Source organism: Rattus norvegicus, chromosome 4, assembly GCF_021556685.1.
Source record: "Rattus norvegicus strain SHRSP/BbbUtx chromosome 4, alternate assembly SHRSP_T2T, whole genome shotgun sequence".
Classification (NCBI taxonomy): domain Eukaryota; kingdom Metazoa; phylum Chordata; class Mammalia; order Rodentia; family Muridae; genus Rattus; species Rattus norvegicus.
The window spans coordinates 134949029-134972913 of NC_141537.1; the positions used below are offsets into that span (position 1 = coordinate 134949029).

The following is a 23885-nucleotide window of genomic DNA, read 5'->3' on the forward strand; positions in this document are numbered from 1 at the left end:
TTGCCTTGAGAACAGGTTCTCTCACTTAACCAGAAGCTAATGTTTACTAGGCTGGGTAGCCAGTGAGCTCCTGGCATCTGCCCGTCTATACTCCCCTGTGCTGGGATTACAAGCAGCATCAACCGTGCCTGACTTTTTAAATAAGTACTGGAGATTTGAACTTGGGCCCGTATGCTTGCAAAGCAATGTATTCTTCTCAGGGGAGGCATCTTTCTAGCCCCATGGTGCAGTTTTTTTGTTTGTTTGTGTTTGTTTGTTTTATGGTAAAAGAACATTAGCGAAATAATCCTATTTTTTGTAAACAAGGAGAAAGTGGTTCCAAGCTTCTAGAGAAATATTAAAAATACTGTTGCTGGTGTTTCTGGCATATGTAACTCTATGTCTCTTGGGCATAAAGGCAGATGAAAACAAGGACTGCTTTTAAGAACATTTATGCAACTTGGTAACTGAGGACAAAATGATTCCATGAAGTCAGTTGAATTCATCGGGAAGGTCAGTCTCAGCCCCTTAAGGAAAGCCTGAGAATGTTCCATGGTTTATTTAACGTGCTGTTCTCCTTCACTGAGCCCTCATCAGGATGCTGAGGAAGCAGTTAGGCAATTAGTTTTGTGTGTGTCCAGCCCTTCTGCTGCTGCTGCAGGTGGTGGTGGTGATGATGATGATGATATGATGATGAAATGTGTGTGTGTGTGTGTGTGTGTGTGTGAGAGAGAGAGAGAGAGAGAGAGAGAGAGAGAGAGAGAGAGAGAGAGAGAGACTTTGAACATGGCAGTCAGAACCACAGAGACTCCACATCCTCACCTCTGCACAGATCTACAGCCTTAGTCAGGGCTTCCTAAGAGCCAGTTGTTATCTAGAACTTTGCCCAGTGCCTGACACAAACTGGGTTCACCGCAATAAAACATTAAGAAATGTTACTGCTGTTTCTCTAGGCACTTGGTAGGTCCTACATTCCTTGAGGTAACTTGACTTTTTGAGCCTGTAGGGACCGCATTAAGAGAGGATGATATAGAAGAGAAAGCTCTGGACCACGAGCAAGACTTGTCTCTCCATGAACTTGCTTTGTGAGCTTAGAAACCACTGAGCTAAATTTCTTATACGTGAAGGAGAGAAATTTGGACTGAAACATCCTCTACCCCTCTAATTCTAACATCTGAGGGCCAAAAAAAGCAGAGAGAGAGAGGCAGACAGAGAGAGAGAGAGAGAGAGAGAGAGAGAGAGAGAGAGGAAGAGGGAGGGAGGGAGAGAGAGAGAGGCAGACAGAGACAGATACAGAGACAGAGACAGACAGAGACAGACAGAGACAGACAGAGACAGAGACAGAGACAGACAGGGAACAAATCCTGTGGGACTTAGTTCTGACTCCCAAGTAGGGACCAGTTGTCTGTGAGCCCTGGACTGAGAGCATCTTTCAGGGACTTTTAACAAGCAATGCCTTTCTATTTACTTTCTGATCCTGTCGCACTAGCTGACAGGCTTACAGAAGGCTGCTATCAGCAATTTATGGCCACCTAATGCCACGCTTTTATCAGCACAGCTAATCACATTTTAAGCTCTTTGAGTCTTTCTGCTTGGAATAATTGCTCACTTTTACTGCCTAACAAATCTCGAAGTGATAATGGTATGAGAGAAGTGGAAGACAGTTCTGGATAATTCCAGATATTTCAGCCACAGGTAGGAACAGATTCGGGAAAAAAATAGCAGCAAGAAAACTTTCCTAGCCTGGGTTCTGGCTGGACTGTTCTCTTGTGTTTCTCTAAAACTGTTCATCATTCCCAGTTTCTTGTCATCAGTTCCTAGCTGTGGACCTTAAGCTTTTCTCAAGGCTAGGGAGATGGCTCTGTCCACAAAGGTGTTTGGCTTACAAGCATGAGGTCCTGGGTTCAAGCCCCAAAATTCCTGACAAAGAAGACAGACATGGGAGAGGGAGCAGCTATCACAACCAAATTTATAATCCCAGTGCTGGGGAAGTGAAGCTAGGGGAATTCTGGGGTTTGCTGACTAGTCAGCCTAGCCTGCTTGGTGAGCTGTGGGGCAGAAGGAGCCCATCTGCTTCTAACCAAAAACACAACCCAAGGGCCTTAGAGATGGCTAAGCATGTGTTTTATTCAAGATTCCCTAAAGGCACAGGGCTAATAGAAAGAATACACACATACATGCACACATGCACACTCACACACTTATTCACACGTGCATATACTTTTACATACACATTTACACACACACACACACACACACACACACACATGAGATATGACAGAGCTTTATTTCAGAATAAAGTTGACAACGGGAAGCAACTGGCCTGCATGCTGAGATTAAGTATTTTAAAATAAACTGTCAAAGGTGTTAGAGAAACAAAGAAAGTTCTGCACTGAGGACATGTGTTTGTGTCACTTTCAGAATATAGAACTCTTTGAAAAAAATTTTAAGACTTATTTATTTTGTGTTTATATGTATGCATGTGTGCCTATATGTATGTTTGTATATCATGGGTGTGCCTGGTGTCCATGAAAGTCAGAAGAGGGCATTGGATTCCATAGAACTGGGGGTTACGGTTGTTCGTGAACCACCGTGTGGGTGCTGGGAATCAAACCTAAGACCCCTGCAAGAGTAACAAATGCTCCTAACTGTGGGGGTCCCTGCAAGCCCTAAGCCCGCAGAGAAACAAGCCACAGGGGTAAGAAGGAAACTCGGTGTAGCAGGACTTAACCCGGCTGGGTCTAACTTGTAGAGTCGGATGCCCAGCAGTTTGGTTTTTACACATTTAAATGCAGTAAAACTTAGGGGGAAAAGTTTCCTTGTGATAATCATCACAACAAAGCCTGAGGCGTGACTACATCAAAACTCCCGTGCAAAGTCCACGCCTTTTGTAGAGCACCTGCAACCTCTTCCATAAGGGCAGGCTCTATTGACTGAGAAACAGTGCGCAGAACAAGGACCTAGGGAGGGAGGGAGGGTTTGTAATAAGCAAAAGGATGAGTTCTATTGACTGAGAAACAAGGCTCTCAGGATAAGGACCTAGAAAGGAAGAGTTTATAATAAGCTTAATAGCAAACTCTTTTGCAAAGTACATGGGACCTCTCTCATGACAATAGCATGATGGATTCTATTGACTGAAAAACAATGTTCAGGACTCTGGGGGTTGGCTCCACAGACTAGAAAAAATAATTACCAGGTTCTCAAACAATAGCCACTCCAGCTTTCCAGGTGAACGGGCGTCTTTTCCTTCCATTGAAGACTAAAGCCCGCATAGTCAACAATTCTGCTTTCTCTAGTACTTCTCTGTGAGTGTGTGGACCTCATGCCCTTCCAAACTTAGTTACTGAGAATCTCTGTAGCTCCGGGATGCAGAATTCTTTAGCTACCGCTCTTTAACAGCTTAGGGAGATAATGTTTGAAAACACCGTAATGGTTGATGCTTTTGACCCCTTGAGCAATCTGAACCTTGAAGGTTGTTCTTCTGGGAGACTCCTTACACAGACTTGACATTTGACACCCACCCACCCAGTAAGGGGGCCCTGCCCAGTTCCCTCCGCTAAACCTCAGTCCTTGTCCTTCTTTTCCTCCTGGGTTGCAGGTTCTGTTTGTGGCTTTGTTATTGTGTAGATTTGTGGGGATGCTCTCTCTTCTAACTCTGAGGTGCACATTCTCTCAACTGGTAAGGGGGTTTGGGATATAATAGGATGAAGTAAGCCAATTTAAATCAAATTAAAACTAAAGGGGGGGGCAGGTTTATTTGGGAACAGGCTCCTGGGAAAGTTCACCAGCCTCAGGAGACAAGACTGGAAGAAAAGTTGTGGGCAGACTATGGTGGGGAAGTTTTTTAATGGATTGTATGTGAAAGAAAAATGATTGTCAATATGCATGGTCATCTAGCAGGGGTGGGGAGGTAGGATGGGGGAGAGGCAGGAGGGTCAGATGGTTGGTGACTTCAGGTGAGGGGGGATGGGACAGCTCTCAGAAATGTCAGGGATATGAGACTGGACTTAGAGCATGACAAATACAGAGGGGGATGCTCACAGCCAACCATTGAACTGAGAACGGGGTCCCCATTGGAGGAGTTAGAGAAAGGATTGAAGGAGCTGAAGGGGCTTGTGACCCCATAAGAACAACAATGCCAACCAACCAGAGCTCTGAGGGACTAAACCACTACCCCAAGACTACATGGACTGACCCAAGGCTCCAGCTGTATATGTAGCAGAGGATGCCCTTGTTGGGCACCAATGGGAGGAGAAGCCCTTGGTTCTGCCAAGGCTCAACACCCCAGTATAGGAGAATGTCAGGGTGGGGTGGTAGGAAGGGGTGGGTGGATGGGTGGGGGAACACCCTCATAGAAGGAGGGGTATGGGATAGGGGGCTTATGGATGGGAAGCCGGGAAAGGGAATATATTTGAAAAATAAGTAAAAAAAAATCCAATTAAAAAGAGCACCAGTGGAAGGGGAAGCCCTGGGTCCTGCTAAGACTGAACCCCCAGTGAACTAGATTGTTGGGGGGAGGATGGGGAGGGGAACACCCATAAAGAAGGGGTGGGGGGAGGGGGATGTTTGCCCGGAAACCGGGAAAGGGAATAACACTCGAAGTGTATATGAGAAATACTCAAGTTAATAAAAAAAAAAAAAAGGAAAAAAATATATATAAAAAAGAGACTGGGCTTTAGTGCCTTTTTTTCTGTTCTGAGACTTTCTGAGTGGGTGGGATTAGGGGGAGAGAGGGAGGGGTGGTGGAGGGAGAGAAATGGAATTTATCAGACCATGTATGGGATGTATGTGAGTTAGGCAGTTGGAGGTTCCAACTGAAAAGTAGAAATTGTAGAAGCTTTTGGGCATGGCAGATGCTAGGAACAGAGAGGTGGAGGGCCACAAGGAAGGAAGGAACTTGATCGTCTCGGCTGCCTATCTAGACTATCATAGGCTGCTTCAGCTTCAGAATTGAACCTCTGCTTCTTGTCAGCTGGGGAGATGTACCAAGCTGAGCCCCTGGCTCCCTCTGCTGAGCCCTCCTTGCTGGGATACTCTCTGGAACTAGGAGCTAGAACAGGGAACCCCTCCCCCCACTTAAGAGCATCTCTCAGCTTTTCTCACCATAATGAGAAAATAATACAGGCCCAGGAGGGCATCTTCTGGTTTCTGCTTCTGAGGTCTTTGTGGGGCTAGGAGGTTCGTCTAGGTGTGAGGCAGCTGTGAGGTGGGCTAGCAACCAAGTGTGGTCCTTATGCCATGCCTGGGCCTCAGCCTTCTGCTCTTAGCTTGTAATTCACTGAGCCAACCTCTCCTCCATATTGGCCCCGACTAGGAAGCAACACTGTACCTGCTCTGATTTTTACTTTGAATATCCACTCACTAAATAATGGAATGGTCTTGTTCCCGAGAAGCACAGAAGGGGGATTGAGATCAGGCAAACAGAGCATCTGTATCTATGGAAACAGGAAACAGGAAGCACAGACTGGCAGCTTAAACACAGAAATACATTCTCTCAGTTCTGAAGAATCCCCAGATGGAGGGAGAGGCAGGCCTGGCTCCTTGTGGGGCTAATGGGAGACAATCAACTGTTTGTCTGACCCCTGGCTTCTGATAACTGGCTGACTACCTTTGATCTTCTTGGCTTAACTAAACCATTACCTGGCTTTCTGCCATCACTTCCACAAGGCCACCTCCTGATGTGTGTACCTGTATCCAAACATCTCTATTAGCTGGACTAGCGCTCATCTGAATGGCCTCATTCTATCATAGTATGTGATTCTACTGCATGCATGTGTGCATGTATATGTGTCAGGACACATACACATGAGCGCAGGTGCCTGTGGAGGCCAGAGTTAGTTACAGCAGTTGCGAGCTGCCTGATGGGAGTGCTGGGACCCAAACTTGGTCCTCTGAATGCAGTAAGTGCTCTTAACTACAGTCCTATCTCTCCATCTCTGTCCTTTGTATTTTTTTTTATTAACTTGAGTATTTCTTATATACATTTCGAGTGTTATTCCCTTTCCCGGTTTCCGGGCAAACATCCCCCTCCCCCCTCCCCTTCCTTATGGGTGTTCCCCTCCCAACCCTTGTCCTTTGTATTTTTAAAACCACAATATAAGACTCTATTTCCAGGAACTGGAGAGGTGGCTCTTTAGTTAAGAGTATATATTGTTCTTGAGGAGGACCAGACTTTACTTCTCTGTTTGTGGCAGGCGACTCACAGTGCCTGGAATGATAGTGTGTGGGAATCTGGTATTCTTCCCTGGAATCCATGGGTCCCTACATTCATATACTACATTCATATTCATATATGTAAAATAAAACTAATCTAAGAAAACACTAATTCCAAATAAAGTCACACTCTTAGGCCTTGAGGGTAATGTCTTAGGCCTGGGACACAAGTGTTTCTCTTGTTTTTTTCTGGGCCTTGAATATGTCATGTTGAAGCTTGGATTATAGCATAAGGGGTCTTGGGTTCTTGCCTTACAAGCTTCCATTGGAGGTGTGGGTTCCTGGCCACACTCTAACAGTGAGGAAGCTTGTTCCTTATAACAACTTTTCCTCTATCTTTCCTTTCTTCTTTCTATATGCACCCCTGACACATGCATGCCCTCTCTGTTGGCTCAGTTCTCAGGAGAACCCTAGACATACTTTAAGCCAGGAGTTGGCCACATTTCAGTAACAAATGTGCTACCTGCACAGTAGTCTGGATTCTTTCTCTTGGCCTACATATTGAAGTATTTACTGTTTGGCTCTGGAACAGGGAGAGTTCATTGACCCCCATATCTAAGTTCTAATCTTCTGTGAGTGAAGTATTGTGGTCATCTTGAGGACATCCACTGCACAGTAATTTCTGCTTGCCCTCTGTAACTTCCGAACTATTGCTATTGATACTCTGTAGAGATTTTTTAACATTAAAAAATGAAACAAAGGAAATTCCCCCATGGGGGTAATTTAGAGCAGAACTTACCGTATTTTCTTGAGGATGGAGAAAAAACACAGGGGAGGAGGTCAACTGCTCCTTCCATATTTCGTTGACTAGTAGTTGGTGTAGTACCCAGCCTGGACCTGGTCTTCAAGCTGAGGAGCCATTTGGTCTCACGTGGCTCCAACTCCCTTGCTCTACTTACAGGAGGCTTGAACTATCGGTGGGGTTTGTCGCTGCCTTCTCTCAAATGCTGTCTTTCATTCGCTTTTTTTTTTTTTAAATGGCGCCATCTTGAATTTGTCTTGGAGAAGTCTGTGTGTGCTGTCTGACAGAGCCGAGGAAGGGACTAGTGTCAGAAGGAGCTGTTAAAAGTCAGAGTTCCTGTGTGCAGCCTTGGATCCTTTTTTTTTTTTTTTTTTGCTTAGTGGAAAGACACCCCTGAACCCCCATATCTGATGTCACCCAGTATCCATTCTTTAAGAGAGCAGGTCAGTTCCTGTAAATGATACCTGGCCTATAGCATGGCCAGGTTGGTGGTTTTCCATGTATAGCCCAACAAGAAAGTAGCTGTCCTCAGAGAAGAGGGAGACTAAATTAAATAACCAGTTTATTAAACTATGAGATTGTATATGCTTGTGTTCCTGGGATAGAGATGATGTCAAGATGAGCACAGTGACACACGCCTTTAATTCTAGCACTGGGGTAGCTGAGGCAAGAGGCTTGATAGGAGTTCAAGACCATCCTGGGTCACAGAGCTCAGAAGAAAGCAAAATAAACCAAAGACTATCCCAGCCCCAAAATTGAGAGCAAGCATGTGTGAGCTGTGTACCATGGCTTGTCAGGAAGTGTGGCCCTGAAACAGTGCTTTCCCACCCCAGGGAAGTTGCACTTGGTTTCACTTAGCCTGTAATGTTCTTGCCCAGGCTTTGCAGGGTTGGCTTGTTGTCAAGCTTTTGGTCTCAAATGAAATATTTAGATAGGTTTTCTTTAATAATCTAACTTCAAGCAATGTACTTCAATTACTTGCTTGTTCATCTATCTATCTATCTATCTATCTATCTATCTATCTATCTATCTATCTATCTATCTATCTATCATCTATCTATCAATCATAAAGTTTCTATTATGCCCTAGGACCTTTTTTAAGAAGAGTCCAGCAGTGGCCATGGGACTGTGGGGACCCTCCCACTTGTCCGTAATGTTTCTCAGACTTTAGCATGTGTTTTTTCTGGTCATGTGGAAGTCCTTTGGTTAAACAGAAGTTTGATATCCTGCCCTCTCATCAGTGACGCAGGGGAGAGTCTTGGGGTTTAGATGATGCTGCGGTCTGTGGACCATACCTCAGAACCCTGACATCAGAGGTCCTGTTCTTTCAGGCTTAGACATGTCTGCTTCTCATGGTTTTTATGGTTTCTTCTCTCCCTTGTTTTGCATGTGTTTTGTTTCCTGATATCTTAATAGGCTCTCTTGGAAGGAAAGACATTCTGCCTTTCCCTTAGGAGTCCAGCCTGGAACAAGTGCTTTGTAGAAGCTTGAGGTAAAAGCTGGAAAAATGGAGCAGGAAAACCTTATATAGTCATCCACATGAGCTCTTCTTTTTTCTTTTTTACATGTGTATGTGTAGATGCATGTTTGCATGTGTATGTGTGCATGTGTAGATGGATGCTTACATGTATGTGCATGCACGTGTAGATGCATGTACATGGGTGTAGGTACTCCTTAGGGCAGGTATGGAGACTAGAAGCTGATGTGGGGTATCTTCCTCAGGTGTTTTTCACTTGATTTCACCGAGGCAAGGTCTCTTCCTCATTCTGCTGGTATAGCTGGCCTCTTGCCTTGGGATCCCCAATCTCTGCTTCCAAGTGCTGAGGCTACAGGTGGATGCTATGCCCATCTGGCTATTTTTGTGGGTTGTGGGGATTAGAACTCAAGTCTTCATGCTTGTGTGGCGAGCCATTTCCTCAATTCTTACACTCTTTTAGAACTTGATTTAATTAATTTTTTATATTTATTTGCTTCATTTTTTATACACTATATTTTGATTGTGTTTTTTCCTTCTACTTCTCCCTGATCCTTCCTACCTCCCAACCAACACAACTTCATGTAAAAAACAAGGAGCAAACAAACAAAAAAACCAGTCAAGTAAGCAACCAAATAGACAAACAAAAAACCTAAAACACACACACACACAAAAATACCAAACTAAAAGCACACTAAAACCTGGAGTCCATTTTGTGTTGGCTAACTACTCCTGAGCCCAGGGCTTGCCTCTCTTGGAGTCAGGTGAATTTCATATATTACTTCCTTTCTTTTGGCTAGAAATATAGACTATTATTGTCTTCCCCTTGAATGCTGCTCTGTTCTAGAAACTTCTTCTGGCTCCATAATTCATTAAATGGAAGTAGTCTGTTTTTATCTGTATGTGTTGCCCAGATATTTTCTACCTTTTGGCTGTTGTAGATACAGCTTTTATGAGCATTGTTATTAAAATACCTGTTTAAGTCTCAGATTTCAGTTCATTTGGGCAAATGTAAAATTGCTAAACAATTTGGTAATATATATCTATATATATTTATATATATGTATGTATAATGTGTGTGTGTGTTGTAATACACATGTGTGTATGTTGGTGTGTTTGCCCTTCTATGTGCATGTGGAGAACAGAGGTTGATATCAGATATCTACTGCTGCCTGCCTCATGTTTTGAGACAGGATCTCTTTATGATTTTGGAGTTTGCCCTTCTAGATAGAGTGGTTGGTCAGTGAGCCCCTGCGATCTACCCAAGTGTGCTCTACCACCCAGTGCTAGGGTTAAAGAGGTACGTTGCCCTGCGACATGCTGGACAGCTAAACTCTGGTCCTCATGCTTGTCCAGCAAGTTCTTTACTTGCTGAACAATCCTAGTAGCCACTGAAGTTTTCTGGGGTCTCATTTTCATGGCCCCACTAGTAGCATAGGAAGGTTATGGTTTCCCCACACCCTAGCAATTTTGTTCTTTTCTATCTTTCCAGTAGTAGCCACGGTACATGGGCTGCGGAATGCCATTGTGATTCTGTGTTTTCTATCGCCAAGTGAGCCTCTTGTGACATGCTTCGCAGCCTTTGTTTCAGGGTTGAGGTCCATTATTATTTGTGTGCCGTCAGATTCAGGCGGGGCCCTACTTGAGTGTGGCTGCCTTCTTCACACAATCTCAACACTAGTCATTTGCACACGAGTATTTCCCCTTCTCATTACCTGTTTGTCTTACAAAGATGAAGATCCGGTTACTCAGGACTTCAGTGCCTTAGCTAAGGCTCTCTTTCAAAGTCCACGGTTATGTAAGCTGGCCTGAGGCTCTGTGGTGTGGGAGATCACTCAGCTCTTTGCTTCAGGCAGCACACAGCTCTGAGTCTCCCTAGCCATGTGTAAAGTGGTGTGTACCCTCCACAGCTCTGTCTGGAGCTTGACAAGGGCCCCTGTGACAATATAAACAGCAAGGAGTGTTTGGGTATAACACAAGTCACCGGTTGATTGTTTAGGGACCCAGCTGCTGACATGTCCCTTCTCCACACCTTCTTAAAAGTGTCATGGATCATTGCATGACCAGACCCTGAGCATGCAGACTAAGCCTGGTGGAAGATCTGTCATCCTGAGAAGACTTTTCAGATCAGTTGCATTATTCACTGAAGTCCTTAGGGATTTTAGAGGTTCATCCTTTGCCCTCGTTTTGAAATGTGAAACTAACTAGCAATGCATATGCACATTCTGGAACTTCCCTTGTTGCTAAGTGAAAGGACAACTCCAAGCACCATTTGGAAATAAATGGTCCCTGTGGTTCCTAATGGGAAGATGGTCTTTATGTATCAGGAGGTATCAAGGAAGGAACCCTGGTGGGGAGGAAGCAGGAGCAGCTGGGCTGGGAAACAGAGGCAGTTCTCTCTCCTTCTGGGTCAGAAGAGAGCTAGGAAATGTGTCAATTGATTTTTTTTTTTAAACTTGGTAGAAGAGGAGTCTCCTTCCTGAAAAATATTGAAGGCTGAGGGTAGAGGGAATGCATCGCCAAGTTCTCAAGGTAGCAAAGTCCTAGCTTCAACCAGCAGCGTCTGGCACAGGTTGCACTGACAGTGGGTTCCTGGATCTCATTTCTCCATCAGAGTCCAGCCCACTTCCTCCATAGACTCTACTCTAGACCTGATGGGCTCATTCAAAGCATTTGGCTTCGTAATACGTTGCCATTTATGAAGCCTTGCACTCCCTGTCTGAATCCTTTGCTCTCTGAGAATGGAAAAGTTCAAACTATAATTTATCAGCTCCATAGGTCATCTGAGTTTCCAGTTTGTAGAGATGACAGTTATGTCTTGAGCTTGGTGGCCTCTGCAGGTGAAGCTTTGGAGGTCATAACAGAGCCAACCACAATACTTGACACCATTAAGGCAAGGCACCATTAAGGAGAATTGTTTTCATGGGTGGGTCACCAGAGAAGCTGTGTGGCCCTAAAGCCACCTAAACTACCGTCTTCATTTTGCGTTCTCTGGACTTAGCTTATCAGAACTGAGACTCCTCTGGGGAGGTGGAAAAGACGTTGGGGGAGGTAGTCAGTGATGGAGGACAAAGGAAATGCTTCTAAGCTCCTGAGCTAGGTATTACACAGAGGGAGTCCCATGATAGAAGTTTCAGGGTGTGTGTTGCATGGTGTTCAAGGGAAACCACATCCATGGACAGGGAAAGACATTCTTTCTGCTGGTCACCTTGCTTGGTTTTGTGGGAATGAATGGATGGAGCTTGCAGGTTGAATTACCTGCTGGGGCTCAGCCATGGGCATTGATATGGATCTAACTCTTGTCTCCAAGCTGGAGAAAAGTAGAAGACAGCCTGGTTGTCCTGGCTACAGAGATAACAGGTATCTCATGGACTCCTCCAGCTTCTCCCAGGGTGGAGATCTCTGAGCTCCCATTTCGGTGGTATAGGCTGCCAACAAGACTTAGAACTACCAAGTATCAGTTGACCCAGTGGCCCCACAGGGGCTGACTTCTACAAAGTCTTTTACATATTCTTTCTGTCTTTATCTGTGAAATATGAACTGCAATCCCACTCATCCCATAGGCTCTTTGTAAAATTTATTAATTTATTTATTTACTTTATATCTTGATTACAACCCCCCACTTCCTTCTCTCCTTCCAGTCCTTACAAATCCCTCCCCCTATTACTCTTTTTCCCTTCTCCTCAGAGAAGGGGAAGCCCGCCTTGGGTACCATCTCATCCTGGGGCATCTAGTTCCAGCAGGACTAGACCTATCCTCTCCCACTGAGTCCTAAGCAGGCCATCCAGGTAGGGGCAGGGGATCCAATGGCAGGCAACAGAGTCAGAGACATCCCCCAATTGTTAGGGGCCTCACATGAAGACCAAGCTGTACATCTGCTACAAATGTGTAGGGGGCTAGGTCCAGCCCGTGCTGCTGTTTTGTTAGTGATTCAGTCTCCATGAGCCCCCATGGACCCAGGTTAGTTGACTTTGTATGTCTTCTTGTGGTGCCTTTTCCTCCTCTGGCTTGCTCAGTTCTATCCTCTACTCTTTTACAAGACTCCCCAAGCTCCTCCTGATATTTGATATTTATTTAGTGTTCATTGTACATGTTCTCGTATGGAGGTCAGAGGATAACTTGTGGTGTTGGCTCTCTCCCTCCACCATGTGGGTCCCAGAAATTGAACACAAACCCCTAGAGTTGGCTGCAAGTATCTTTACCTGCTCAGTCCTAGACTAAGCATATTCCTGAAGGACATTCGTGACATCTGGCAAATCCATGTCATGGGGTTCTTAAGGATTTGGTGAGATGACTTACTGAATTAGAGAATACGTTTCAACTTGGGAAACCAGTGAAGGAAGACCCATTATTTCTGAAGAATGCTAATGTGCCAAGGTCAGTTCCTGCTGGTTAAAAGGAAAACCTAGTTACAGGCTCATGTCCTCATAGACCATGCCCTTTGAGGATTATTGTAACTGGAAGCTAAAGAGAAAGCCGACCATTTACACAGAAAACTCCATCTGAATAAAACCCAAAGAAGCATGCTTTGTTCTGGAAGTGCTTCAGGGGAATTCACATTTAATCAAAATCGAAGACCACAGCATTTGCATGAGAATTCTTGCATCTTATCTCATTTTAGTGATTTCCTGTTAATTAGTTGATGCTTCACAGAAATCCTGAAATACTCAAATAATAGGGAAACAGGAATAAAATCGGGGTGTTGTGACGGCTTAAAGCAGAATTAAGTTTACTTCCTTGGTTTGGGGCAATTTTGCTAACAAGTAACCTGTAACCTACTTCTGAAGGCTATGAGGACATAATTATTTGGTTAATTTTCATACTTCAGTTTATAATCCTAATTAGTTTTTCAAGCAGTGTTCCCTAGGCTATTCAGAGCCCTACCTCAGCATGTTTGGGGTTCTTGCTATTTGGAATCTCTTGATTTCATTGAAGAGATGAAAAAACCTCATGCACATCCCCCATTGCTATTTTTGTACATTGTCACGTGTTCTTGCTAGGAGAGTTAGACTGTCCTGTGGCTTAGGGCTCCAGAGGGAACTCGATGAAGTGCCTGTTACATTAAGAGCAACAGCTTTTTTGGCATCATGAATGCATTACAAATATTGTGAACATAATACATACATTGAACGTACTACCTTGGTTTGCTCCCTGAGTGATGCTGGAACAGTGATCAGGTCTGAAGGATTTGACACTGGGAATACCAATTCCAGTCACTTACTGGGCAAAATCCTTTCCTAAAAACATTAACTTGTTATTTTATGTGTGTGCACTTCATTCTCATGTATGTCTGTGCATCGCATGCATGCCCGGTGCTCACAGAGGCCAGATAAGGGCATCAGATCCTCTGGAATTGGAGTTATAGATGCTGGTTGTGAGCTGCCGTGTGGGTGCTGGGAATCAAATCTGGGGCCTCCAGAAAAAGAGCCAATGTTCTTAACGGTCCTAAATTCCATATTCTTATTCCAAATTCTCTCAAGCCCTAAAGTCTTGATCACATGTATATGTGTATATGTGTTGGTGGCTATGTGCATGTGAGTGTAGGTGCCTGCAGAGACCAGACGAGGGTGTTCGATCCCCTGAAAGAGTTAGTTACAGGTGGGTGTGGGCCATCCGAAGTGGGTGGATGTTGGGACTGAGTACCAGTCTTCTGCAAGAACGGCAAGTTCTCTTAATGGCTGAGCCATCTCTCTAGGAAAAAAAAAAATCTTATTGTGAGTTTACATTGTTGATTAAAAACTAACTAACCTTGAATAATGCACCTAATACTGTCTGTATTAGTGGTGCTCAGTAAAAACACAATGTGGCCCACATATAAACACTTTGGGTGTTTGTAGTATGTATGTGCTTGCATGTAAGTGCACCTGTGTATGTGAGCACATGCGAGGGCCCCTGGTTGATGTTGGGTGCATTCCTCTATTGTTCCCAAACTAGTTTTTGAGACAAGGTCTCTCATTGACTTCAGAGCTCATTGATTGACTAGAGAGGCTGGCACCAGAGCTCTACCTGTCTCTGCCATCCCTCCCACCCCTCCCATTCCCCTCAATCCCTCCCCACCCCATCCCCACACACCAAGTCCTACCACTGTAGGCGTGAGCTACTACTCTGTCCAGCTTTTATGTGGGCACCCAAGATCTGAACTGGAGGCCTGATACTCTTAGTGGGCATGCTACAGGCTGAACCATCTCCCCAGTCCATATATACATACATATATACATTCATATTCATATATATTCATATATATGGCATTTAAATGTTTTGTTTTATTATCAGTTGCGAAGTGAAATGTGTTTCATTCAACCCAACATATGTGAAGTTACTGTAATTGCATTAGAAATTACTGCATTTTTTTCCCAATAGAAATGTTTGTAAACTTTGTATGCTTTTTGGAAAGGTATGATAGTTTGGGAATCCATTTCCATATGGACTAACTGTATTTTATCCATTGATTTTTGTTTTTGGTTGTACTGGGTAGACCACCCAGGGCCTCTTGCTTTGGCTTTACCACACATTAACTGTTTAGTAGCCGGTTGTGGCTAGCGGCTACTGGATTGAATAGTATAGCTCTGGATGCTCGATAAAGACTGACATACAAAGAGTTAAAACCAGAGGTATCCAGACAGTGGAGAACGCAGAGCCTGTATGTACTCACACTTCCTAAAGTTAAGTAGCTATGAGCAAAACCATTAGCATAATGCCCCTAAGATGCTAGGGACCAGTGATTAAACTGAAATTTAACGATCTCAAAGGCTGTGGCTGTCATAGTAAAAATGCCATCCTTGATATTCAAAGTAGGGATTGGGCTCAAACAGCTCTGCAGGATTCAACCACAAAGAGAAACATGAATCCATAGGGCTTATATTTTGATCCAAACCCGGGTGTCTTATGTGAGTAAAAGCCCATGACTGGCACAGAGGGCTATGTTACACCTCCAAAACTGTATGCAATTTACATGTTATAGACATACTTCTCTTTTTTCCTTTCTGAAGAGAGACCCCCATGTCTTCTTTCAGATTCCCAAATGTGCCCTAGAAGCAGGGCGAGGGGCCTAGTAGAAAGACATCTTGGTAACAGCACGTGTTATTTACATGGACTCCAGAGTTTCTCAAAGGAAGTGGGGGAGAGTTCTCACTCTTACCCTGAGACATTCCTGGATTTGCCCACTAGCTCAGAAAGTACATATCACAAGGCCCTTGGGAGCACCGCTCACATAAGAAATGGTAGATTCATGTTTTCTGGCTTAGACTCACTCTGGGGCATCGATTAGTGAAATGCTCGCGGTTTTCAGTTGGGAGTGCAGGATGAAGTGCGTGGGAGTTGACTGTGCGCATGCGCGCCACCCATCCCCTGAGTATGAGCTGCTAAGAGACCTGGGGCCAGCCGCTGAGTCCTGGATTTAAGCTTGGTTCTTAATGAGCTATCTTGTATTTCTTGCTTCCTATTTCCTCCTGATTGACACTACCCTGCTTTTTATATTTTAGTTGAGTTGTTACCTTAGAGAAACTGCAGAGTGCGCCATCCGAGCATGACGTGTAGTTGGGAATCTAGAACAGCAACTTTAAGGTATTTTTTCCTTAGCCTGTAGGCTGGCCCCTACCTGTGGAGGTATTGCATGAACCCAGGCGAGCAGTGCCCAGGCGAGCAGTGTCCCTGTTTGTCTTTGACATGTTGGGATTACTTAGGTTTTATCCTAACTACTCTCTTTGTTTCTGTGCCGTGCATGCAGCTCTTGCTGTCAGTGAGAGAAATGGGAGTAGAGCTCCTTTCTAAATAAAGGTCACGTGTATGCTGGCCTGCACTTCCTAGCAGTTCATGAGACAGACGTTTGCATTCTGTGAAATATTTACTAGAGGGTAGGAGGTCAGAAGGCTGGGGCTGGAAAGCAACTTGGGAGCTGTGGATGGTACCCTGTTGAAAACTAAGCCTGGGGACTATTGGGGCTTTCTATCCTAACAGTGTACTTTGCAAGCCTTGATTCACTGTGCAGAGCCGACAGGATGTATGTAGTAGATACAATTATCTTAGCGATGCCTGGTTCTAGAAGAGGTAGCAAACAGATATTTTACTAGCGATGAATAATTTTCTCAGTGTTTTCCTTTCATCAAATCATTTCATTACAAGTGTAACTAGTAATTAGTCTTAAGATTCCAGCCCCAAAGGAGAGGTTTGGGCTCCAATAGGGTCTGTGGGAAGGATTCCAATGGGGTCTGTGGGAAGGGCTCCAATGGGGTCTGTGGGAAGGAATCGTTGTCTTTGATCCCTAGGACACCTTCTTGCCATTTCAATCAAAATTTCAATTAAATCAGTGAGTAAACCAGATGGCTGGTGTGACGGCAAATAAAAATGATGCCCTTCCTAATCTTATCTTTGTTTTCATTTTCCAGTGGGCATTATAGCTGAAATCAGTATAAACATCATAATTAGGGAACACTGGTAGCAAGTCCTCTGGTCAGGATCTCAACAGTCATAGTAGCCTGTAAGAGAACCTTTCTCCAACCCTGGCTGCTTTAGAGACCTCTTTGATGCTGAGAAAACTATTGCCTGCTAGACAGACACATCTCAGAGATGGAAAGCTGGACAAGATGTTTGCTAGGATGGGCATCTTAGTGCTTGAGTAACCAAAGCACTTTCCTTGTAAACAGAACCCTGGCAGAGACGTTTGCTCAGAAGCTTTCCTATTTGGAGGATATTGGGCTATGTTGGAGCTTCCTGGGAGGCAGGCTGCCAAAATCCCGGGAGGATGTGAGGATGTAGTGTATCTGATCCGCTTTGCCACCAGTCAGCCCTCGCTTTTTCATCTGTCTCTAGGCTGAATGGAATCTGATGGTCTGAAAGTCTTAAGAGACAGCAGGTGACGCAAACCAAGAAGGGGGCAGGGAATAAACCCGGCAAAATAAACACCAGGATCAAAGCATGTCAAGTAGAAAATAATAATTTATTTTAACTTCATTTTACTTGATGTTTGTTAACTAATCATGATCCTGTGAACTTGCTTGGTTAAGTCTGTCCCTTCCAATCTACAAAGCAAGGTTCTACAACAATGAGCACTTAAAACTCCACAAACGGCCTCCATCCACGACTTCCCTGTACATGCAAATTCTTCCAACGGGCGGCAATATTTGCAAACATGCTTTTAGCGTCCACAAAGCTGCAGGAGATTTTGCTTTCTGTTAAAACCTTGACACTCTTCTTGGGAACCTTAACCAGAAAAATGTTAAAAATGGACATCCGACTAGAAACGCTGCTAGTTTGGTTTGTGTGTGTGTGTGTGTGTGTGTGTGTGTGTGTGTGTGTGAGTGTGAGAGAGAGATCACTAACCAGACTTTGGCGGGTTTGCGTTGAAATCCCAACTGATATAAGCTGTATGAATGGTGACCTGTATGAAACACATTCAGTGAAGTGACCTTACAAAATAGGGTCCCATTAAAAATACATACTGGCAGTTGCATTTTGTGTTTTAGGCAGAAAAAAAGCGTGTTTAACCTTTTTTTTTTAATATGAATATAGTTTAAACAAATTATTCTGTGAAAGTATGCTTAATAAAAGATCTTTTGGAAATTTAAACACTTTATGAAAAAGGTTAACAAGTAAAAAATTACCATTGCTATTTGAAAAAAAGCTGCTTGTTAATATTGCCTTCTAAGAGAGTAAGGGTGTGTTTTCCCTCCACTGAAAACAGAGCCAGGACACCCAAAGTTGTAGGAGTGGCAAATTTAAACTATCAACATGATGGCTGGGCTTATATATACAAAAACTTGCCGCATTGAACGAGGCAGGGATGTCTACCCCAACGGTAGTGGTCTCTCGTATGTACACAAGTGAGAGTTATACAGTAGTCACCGACAGGAAGGAATTGTATACCCTAGTGCCATCTGGCGATTTTGTGCCATGGGTTAAGAGTTCTTGGATAGTCATCCAATTGTCAAAGATCTTTTTGTTCCTCTTCTTCATCATCTTTTTGTGGCTCAGTTCCAGGATGTTCATCTCCTTCCTGTCGTCGGAGGCCTGCTGCTCCTTCAGACAATCCAGCCTGCTCTGCATCATGAACTCGCGCCTCCGCCTCTGCTCTTTGGCCTTCACCAGATGTTGCTTGCGCTCCTCCTTGCTCCAGTAACGCCCCATCTTCATCTCGCTCATGGCGTCATCATCGGTGGTCAGGCCACTGCGCTCCTCGCGGATCTTCAGCGCCCTCTCCCGCAGCAGCCGGTCACGTACCGGCCTCTTGGTGATGTAGCGCGTCCCATCACTGCGGATCTTCACTTTCCATTCCATCCTGGGTTCTGCTGAGTTAGAAGAGTTCAAGTCCTTGCACATGCTCACCAGGCTCATCTGGCTCTGTGCGTACTCCACTGCTGACTTCTGCTGGATCAGGTGCATGTAGCTCTGGTAGTGTTGCGCGTGAGCTGGGATGTGCGCGTGTTTGTATGGGGAGTGATGGTATGACGGCAGGTAGGCGCTGCCCAGCTTGGGGCTGGCGGTGGGGCTCCTGCTGCCATCGCTAACTCGGCGCTCTTTGATCTCCAAAGCCTGGCTGGGGTCCAGCTCTTTGGCGCCAGGGTTGTAGTTTGGGGTGCTTACTTCGGGATCCTCAGTGATGGCAAGCAGATTCTTGGGGGATGGCCTGTAAGCTTCCATGTTAGCTGTGGCCCCTTCACTACTGCCCTCGGCCACTCTCCGCAGGGAGTTGTCCGGAGAGATCTCCAGGGTGAGTGGGGTACTCCTGCAGCTCTCCCCAGTGTTGTAGGCGCTTGAACTATCCTTGTCTGACTTTTCCGGCAGCTCAGTGATGTCCGAGAGCTCATGGCGGCGCACGTCCACGCTGGTGTTGTAGTTGCGGAAGCCACTGTGGTGCAGCATCCAGGACTCGCGGTACTGCTCCTTGAGCTGCTGCATCTTGTGCGCGCGCACGATGCTCAGGCACTCCAGCTCGATGCTACGCAACTCCTCATTGAGTAGCTCCAGCTCCTTGTCCACACTCTCGGGATCACCCTTGCCAGCAGCATCCAGCGGGCTGTTGGGGTAGTACAGGCTGTAGGGGCTGGTGCTCTGTACCTGGCACTTGAGCTCCAAGAGCTCGCGAAAACGCTCACACTCATCCTCTGGGATGCCCAGGTAGTCCACATCCGTACAGTCTGCAGAGATGAAGGACTCGTTGCTGAAAGGCAGGTCGCCACTGCCCAGGGTGTCCTGGCTACAGGTCAGTTTCCTCTGACCCGCCAGCGGGTTGGAGGATGCTGTGGCATCTTCGCCGTTATTCTCCTGTTCCGAGCTCTCATCATTGCGGGTGCTCTCATCTGTTCGCCCCACACCACTGTCTTTCTCGTGCTGGTTGGATAAGATGGTGGCTGTGTCTGTGGTTCCACCGTCTTCCTCATGCTTCTTCTATATCAGAGAAAGGGACAAGAACAACCGGTTCATGAGAAGTCTGGGACAGGGGCTAGGGGAGGTGGGAAAGGGGTTGGGAGGAGGAGGAGGTACCCAGTGTGATCTTTTTGTATATGACAGGAGTGTAGATTAAGCTCTAAGTTCCTAAGGCTGACCTGCAGCATTTGAGGGACCTAGGATCCAGGAAGTAGCCAGCCCTATCAAAATGAGTCTGGGCTGGACCCTTACCCTCATTTTTTTCAATCTTTAAATTGGAAAGAGAATAACAAAATAGTAAAGGAACTCGTAAATAGGGAGGATGTTCAAGTACTCCTAAGAGACTCAGTAAATGGGTAGTTGGGACTCTGGTGGTGGCGTAGGAGGGAGCTCGAGGGCTGTGAGCAGCTCAGACTAATCACAGAATTGCTTTACTTTCAAAGGCGTGACTTCATTGTATTTTCCTAGTAAACATCAACAGAGCAGCAACATTGTCTCAGCTTTTTGTTTTTTTTTAAGCCATAAGAGCTTTATAACCTTAGAGGTGGTATACACTAGGGAGATTGATTGCTTTGAGTTTGGAATTCACTGTTAACTATGTAGCCATCTCCAGGGAAGAGCTTGCTGAGGGAACCCATCTGCTTGTATTGCCCTCAGGCTCAAACAGAAAAGCTTAGGCAGGAGGTTTCTGATGGTCTTCAGCATCTTTGAAGGTGCACGTTCTCCTTGGTTGGGGTGGCGTGGAGTTGCCCCAGGGTTTACCTGCTGCAGCACACTGGCTGTGAACTGCATGGCCTGGTGATGCTGTTCCTCGAGCATATCCATGTGCAAATCATCCAGAAAGTCATTCCTGTCATCATCCATCCAGCCCTCATCCAGCTAGGAGAAACAGTTGATACACACGTGAGGGTCTTCATTATCAACTTGAACTTAGAATCACCATAGTTACACATCTATGGTAAACACTCTATGTGAGTGTTTCTGGAAAGGTTTAGCTGAAGAGGGAGGAGCGCCTCTTGACTTGGGTAGCGGTCATTAAACAGGAGAAACCAAGTTGAGCACTGAATTCATTTCTCTGCTTCATGACTGAACACCATGCAGATAGTGGCTTCATAGCCTGCTTAGCCTTCCTGCCATGCTAGACTGAACCCTCAAACTGAGTCAGAATAAACCCTTCCTCCCTGAAGTTGTTTGGAGTGGTATTTTGCCATAGCAAGGAACTTTCTTTTAAGAAAGGACATTACCTCAGAAAGAGGAATTGTGGGGCTCTCTCTAGGAGTCATCCAAAGCAGTTAGTCCGTTGTCTTGGAAAGGACCTCATCCTCACACTGAAGGAACTCCAGCCCTACACCACACTGGGGAAGCTTCTAATGCTACTCCTCCCACCCCTGCTTTGCTACATTGTATCCAGATTCAGTGGTTAAAGCAGTTAGTTACTATTTGAACCACTCAATTCCACTCATGTTCATTTCCCTTCAATGTCCTAATAAGTGGGACTTAGGTCCAGGCTGGAAGGGGCATCCGTAAATCCTGCTATGGTTCTTTTATTAGTCAATCTGCCGTGGGTAGGACCTGTCAGGTTGGTTAATCCTTTGAATGGATCCCAAGCCACAGCAAGTTCAAGTTCAAGGTGGCATGCACCTTTAAGCACAGATGCAATACTCTGACATTGTTCTGCAGGGTTAGGGACTTGGGTTTGATTATAAAAATCTAACCTACTTAATCTGTGGGACATTGACTTACCTGGAGCTCAGGCCTTGCGATCAACAGTGAAAAGTTCTTATTTTCTTCACTGGTTAGAAGAGCCACGGCCTCTTCACGGTTCTGAACTTCTATGCCATTAATCTGAAAGCATAAGAGGTAGGGTAGGTGTAGGTAGCAAGGGATATGGCTGCATGGAGCAGAAGCTTCCCTTCTTGCTTCAGAACTGCAGTGCCACCACTCACACTCATAACATGGATTCCAGGATATGATCTAGAAAACCCCTGCTGCTCGGGCCACATCCGAGACCTGGAATCTGACATTGTGTTTGGTCAGGAGACTAATGGGAAATATAAAAGACACTTCCTGTTTACAATGGGAGAGAAAAGCAGCAGGGTGCCTTCTGGGAATGGACCTTGAGGAGTGGGTAGCAGAGATGGGACCGGCTGTGTATACATGGGCTACGTGTGCCTAGTTTAGCAGGCTAGATGGCGAGTCAAGTGGGAACGGCTCTCACCTTCACACTGACAACCCTCTGGCAGGACATCTGTCTGCCTGTCTCAGCAACTTTGAGTTCTGTAAATTTTTGTTCCTGGGCTGACATTCCTCTAGGGACACCACAGCAGTCCTGCTTGCTGACTTGGAAATTGAGCCCTTCACTCGACTTTGCCACTTTATGTCAAAGAACCAAGAGGTGGCAAAGCCAGAGACACTGCTGGTTGTCATTATCCAACCTGATTACACAGTGGATACAGGGAAGGGTATGTCTGCAACCCAGGCGGGACTCTGGTGGCATGTTTAGTCCTTTCAGCTCCTGTTTTCAGTGGTACCGGTTTCAGAAAACTGTAGCAACACACAGTTTGCCGAGGATTGTGGCCCTCAGGTGTCTTGGGTCTCTTTCCTAAGGAAGCTCAGCTGTCAAGGCTCTCGCTAAAGGCTAGAGAAACACAATGTAGTCTGGTAGGAAACCAAATCTAGACGTGGTGGCTTATGAAATGGGGAAAACAAACTGGTAGATTAGAAAGATGAAGATGAAACTGAGAAGAGGTAGAAAGAGAAGCCAAGGGACAGAATGAAGCCAAGGCTCTGAGGCCCTACAAAAAGCCATAGAGCTGACGGGCATCAAGTGATAGGAGGCTTGCTTAGCACAAAGGAAGTCCTGGCTTCCATCCACATCACCGTATCAGGCCAGGTGTGCAAGAGGTGGAGACAGGAGGATTGGAAGTTCAGGTTCACCTTTACATAATGAGTTTGGCACCAACCTGAATCCATGAACACCTCCCCCCACCTCTCCCCCAAAATGATTATAGCTAGAAGAAAGAAGTAAGCACTTATTTTGTTTACATGGAACAACAGGTTTCAAGGTAAAGATGTTACCCTTATAACAGAGTCCATAGGGCAGGTAACTGTGGAATTATGAAATTTCAGACTTCTCAGAGGTATTTGGTCCAAAATCTGGGAGAGCTTGGTCTGTCTTCACTTCCCCCTCTGTGTGTAACTAATTAGTCTCACTCACTAATCTAACATGGTTGGTCTCACTACTTGGCTGAATTCCTGGTTCCTGTCCTTAAACTTCTCCTGCTTTTCCAACCTGGGAACTATTTCTGGAACACCTTTCTTTGCTGAAGATGCCCCCCAGTGGGAAGTGTACCTACCTGGATGATGCGGTCTCCTTCACGGATCCGTCCATCCTTGGCCGCAATGCTGTTAGGGTCAATCTGAAACACATGGTAGACAGCCTCAGCACGAACACAGCCACTTTCCAAAGGCTGTCTCTACCATATCATCATACATGACCTTGCCTTTCTGTATTGAACTGATTTGCAAACAGGGCTTAGCACTGTGCACAGGGAGAAATGAACTATCTGTTTTAAGCCCCTCCCTGGGACTCCCAGAACTCTGCTTGGCAGCACTGTGGCAGAGGGCTGGGCTCAGAGCAAAGGCGACTCTTGCTGGACATGGGGTAACTAGAAGCAAGTCAGTGACACGGATTAGGTGAGAGGGCACCCGTATGTGTGGCTGCCTGGCAGCCCCACCTTGATGGTTTTCATATCAAATCTTGTTATCAAATTTGAGAAGACAGCTTTAAAAGTGAGGTGTATAACTGGGACAAGTGGGACTAAGGATAACAGAGGTGCCCTAAAACATGCTGATGTGACACGCAAAGCTTGGTAGGTGGTGCTTAGCCAATGAGTTGACTGTGCAGTATTTAGCAGATAAGGTTCTTGGCTCAGCCCATAGAGACAGATTTGATTTCTTTGGGAAATTGGTTTTCTGCAATCACAAGGAAGGATGGCGCATGCATAAGAAAGTATTCATAGCGAAGTCAATTTCTCTACTCCGCTTCTTCTAGAAAGATCGCTACATCTTTCATCTATGTACTTCGATAAGTCTACGTAAGTTACGTTTGATGTA

General features: G+C 45.4%; 1 protein-coding gene across 2 annotated transcripts in view; it reads right to left on the minus strand.

Annotated features, from left to right (window-relative positions):
* Positions 1-17324: 17324 nt before the first annotated feature.
* The window catches only part of Pdzrn3 (PDZ domain containing RING finger 3), a 233029-nt gene continuing 226468 nt past the window's right edge, over positions 17325-23885 (minus strand). For both annotated transcript variants that reach the window (NM_001271251.1, XM_087657564.1), the window contains 4 exon segments: positions 17325-19790; positions 20532-20648; positions 21513-21614; positions 23126-23188. In NM_001271251.1, coding sequence (NP_001258180.1) covers positions 18234-19790; positions 20532-20648; positions 21513-21614; positions 23126-23188 — 1839 coding nt within the window. In that variant the 3' untranslated portion in view covers positions 17325-18233.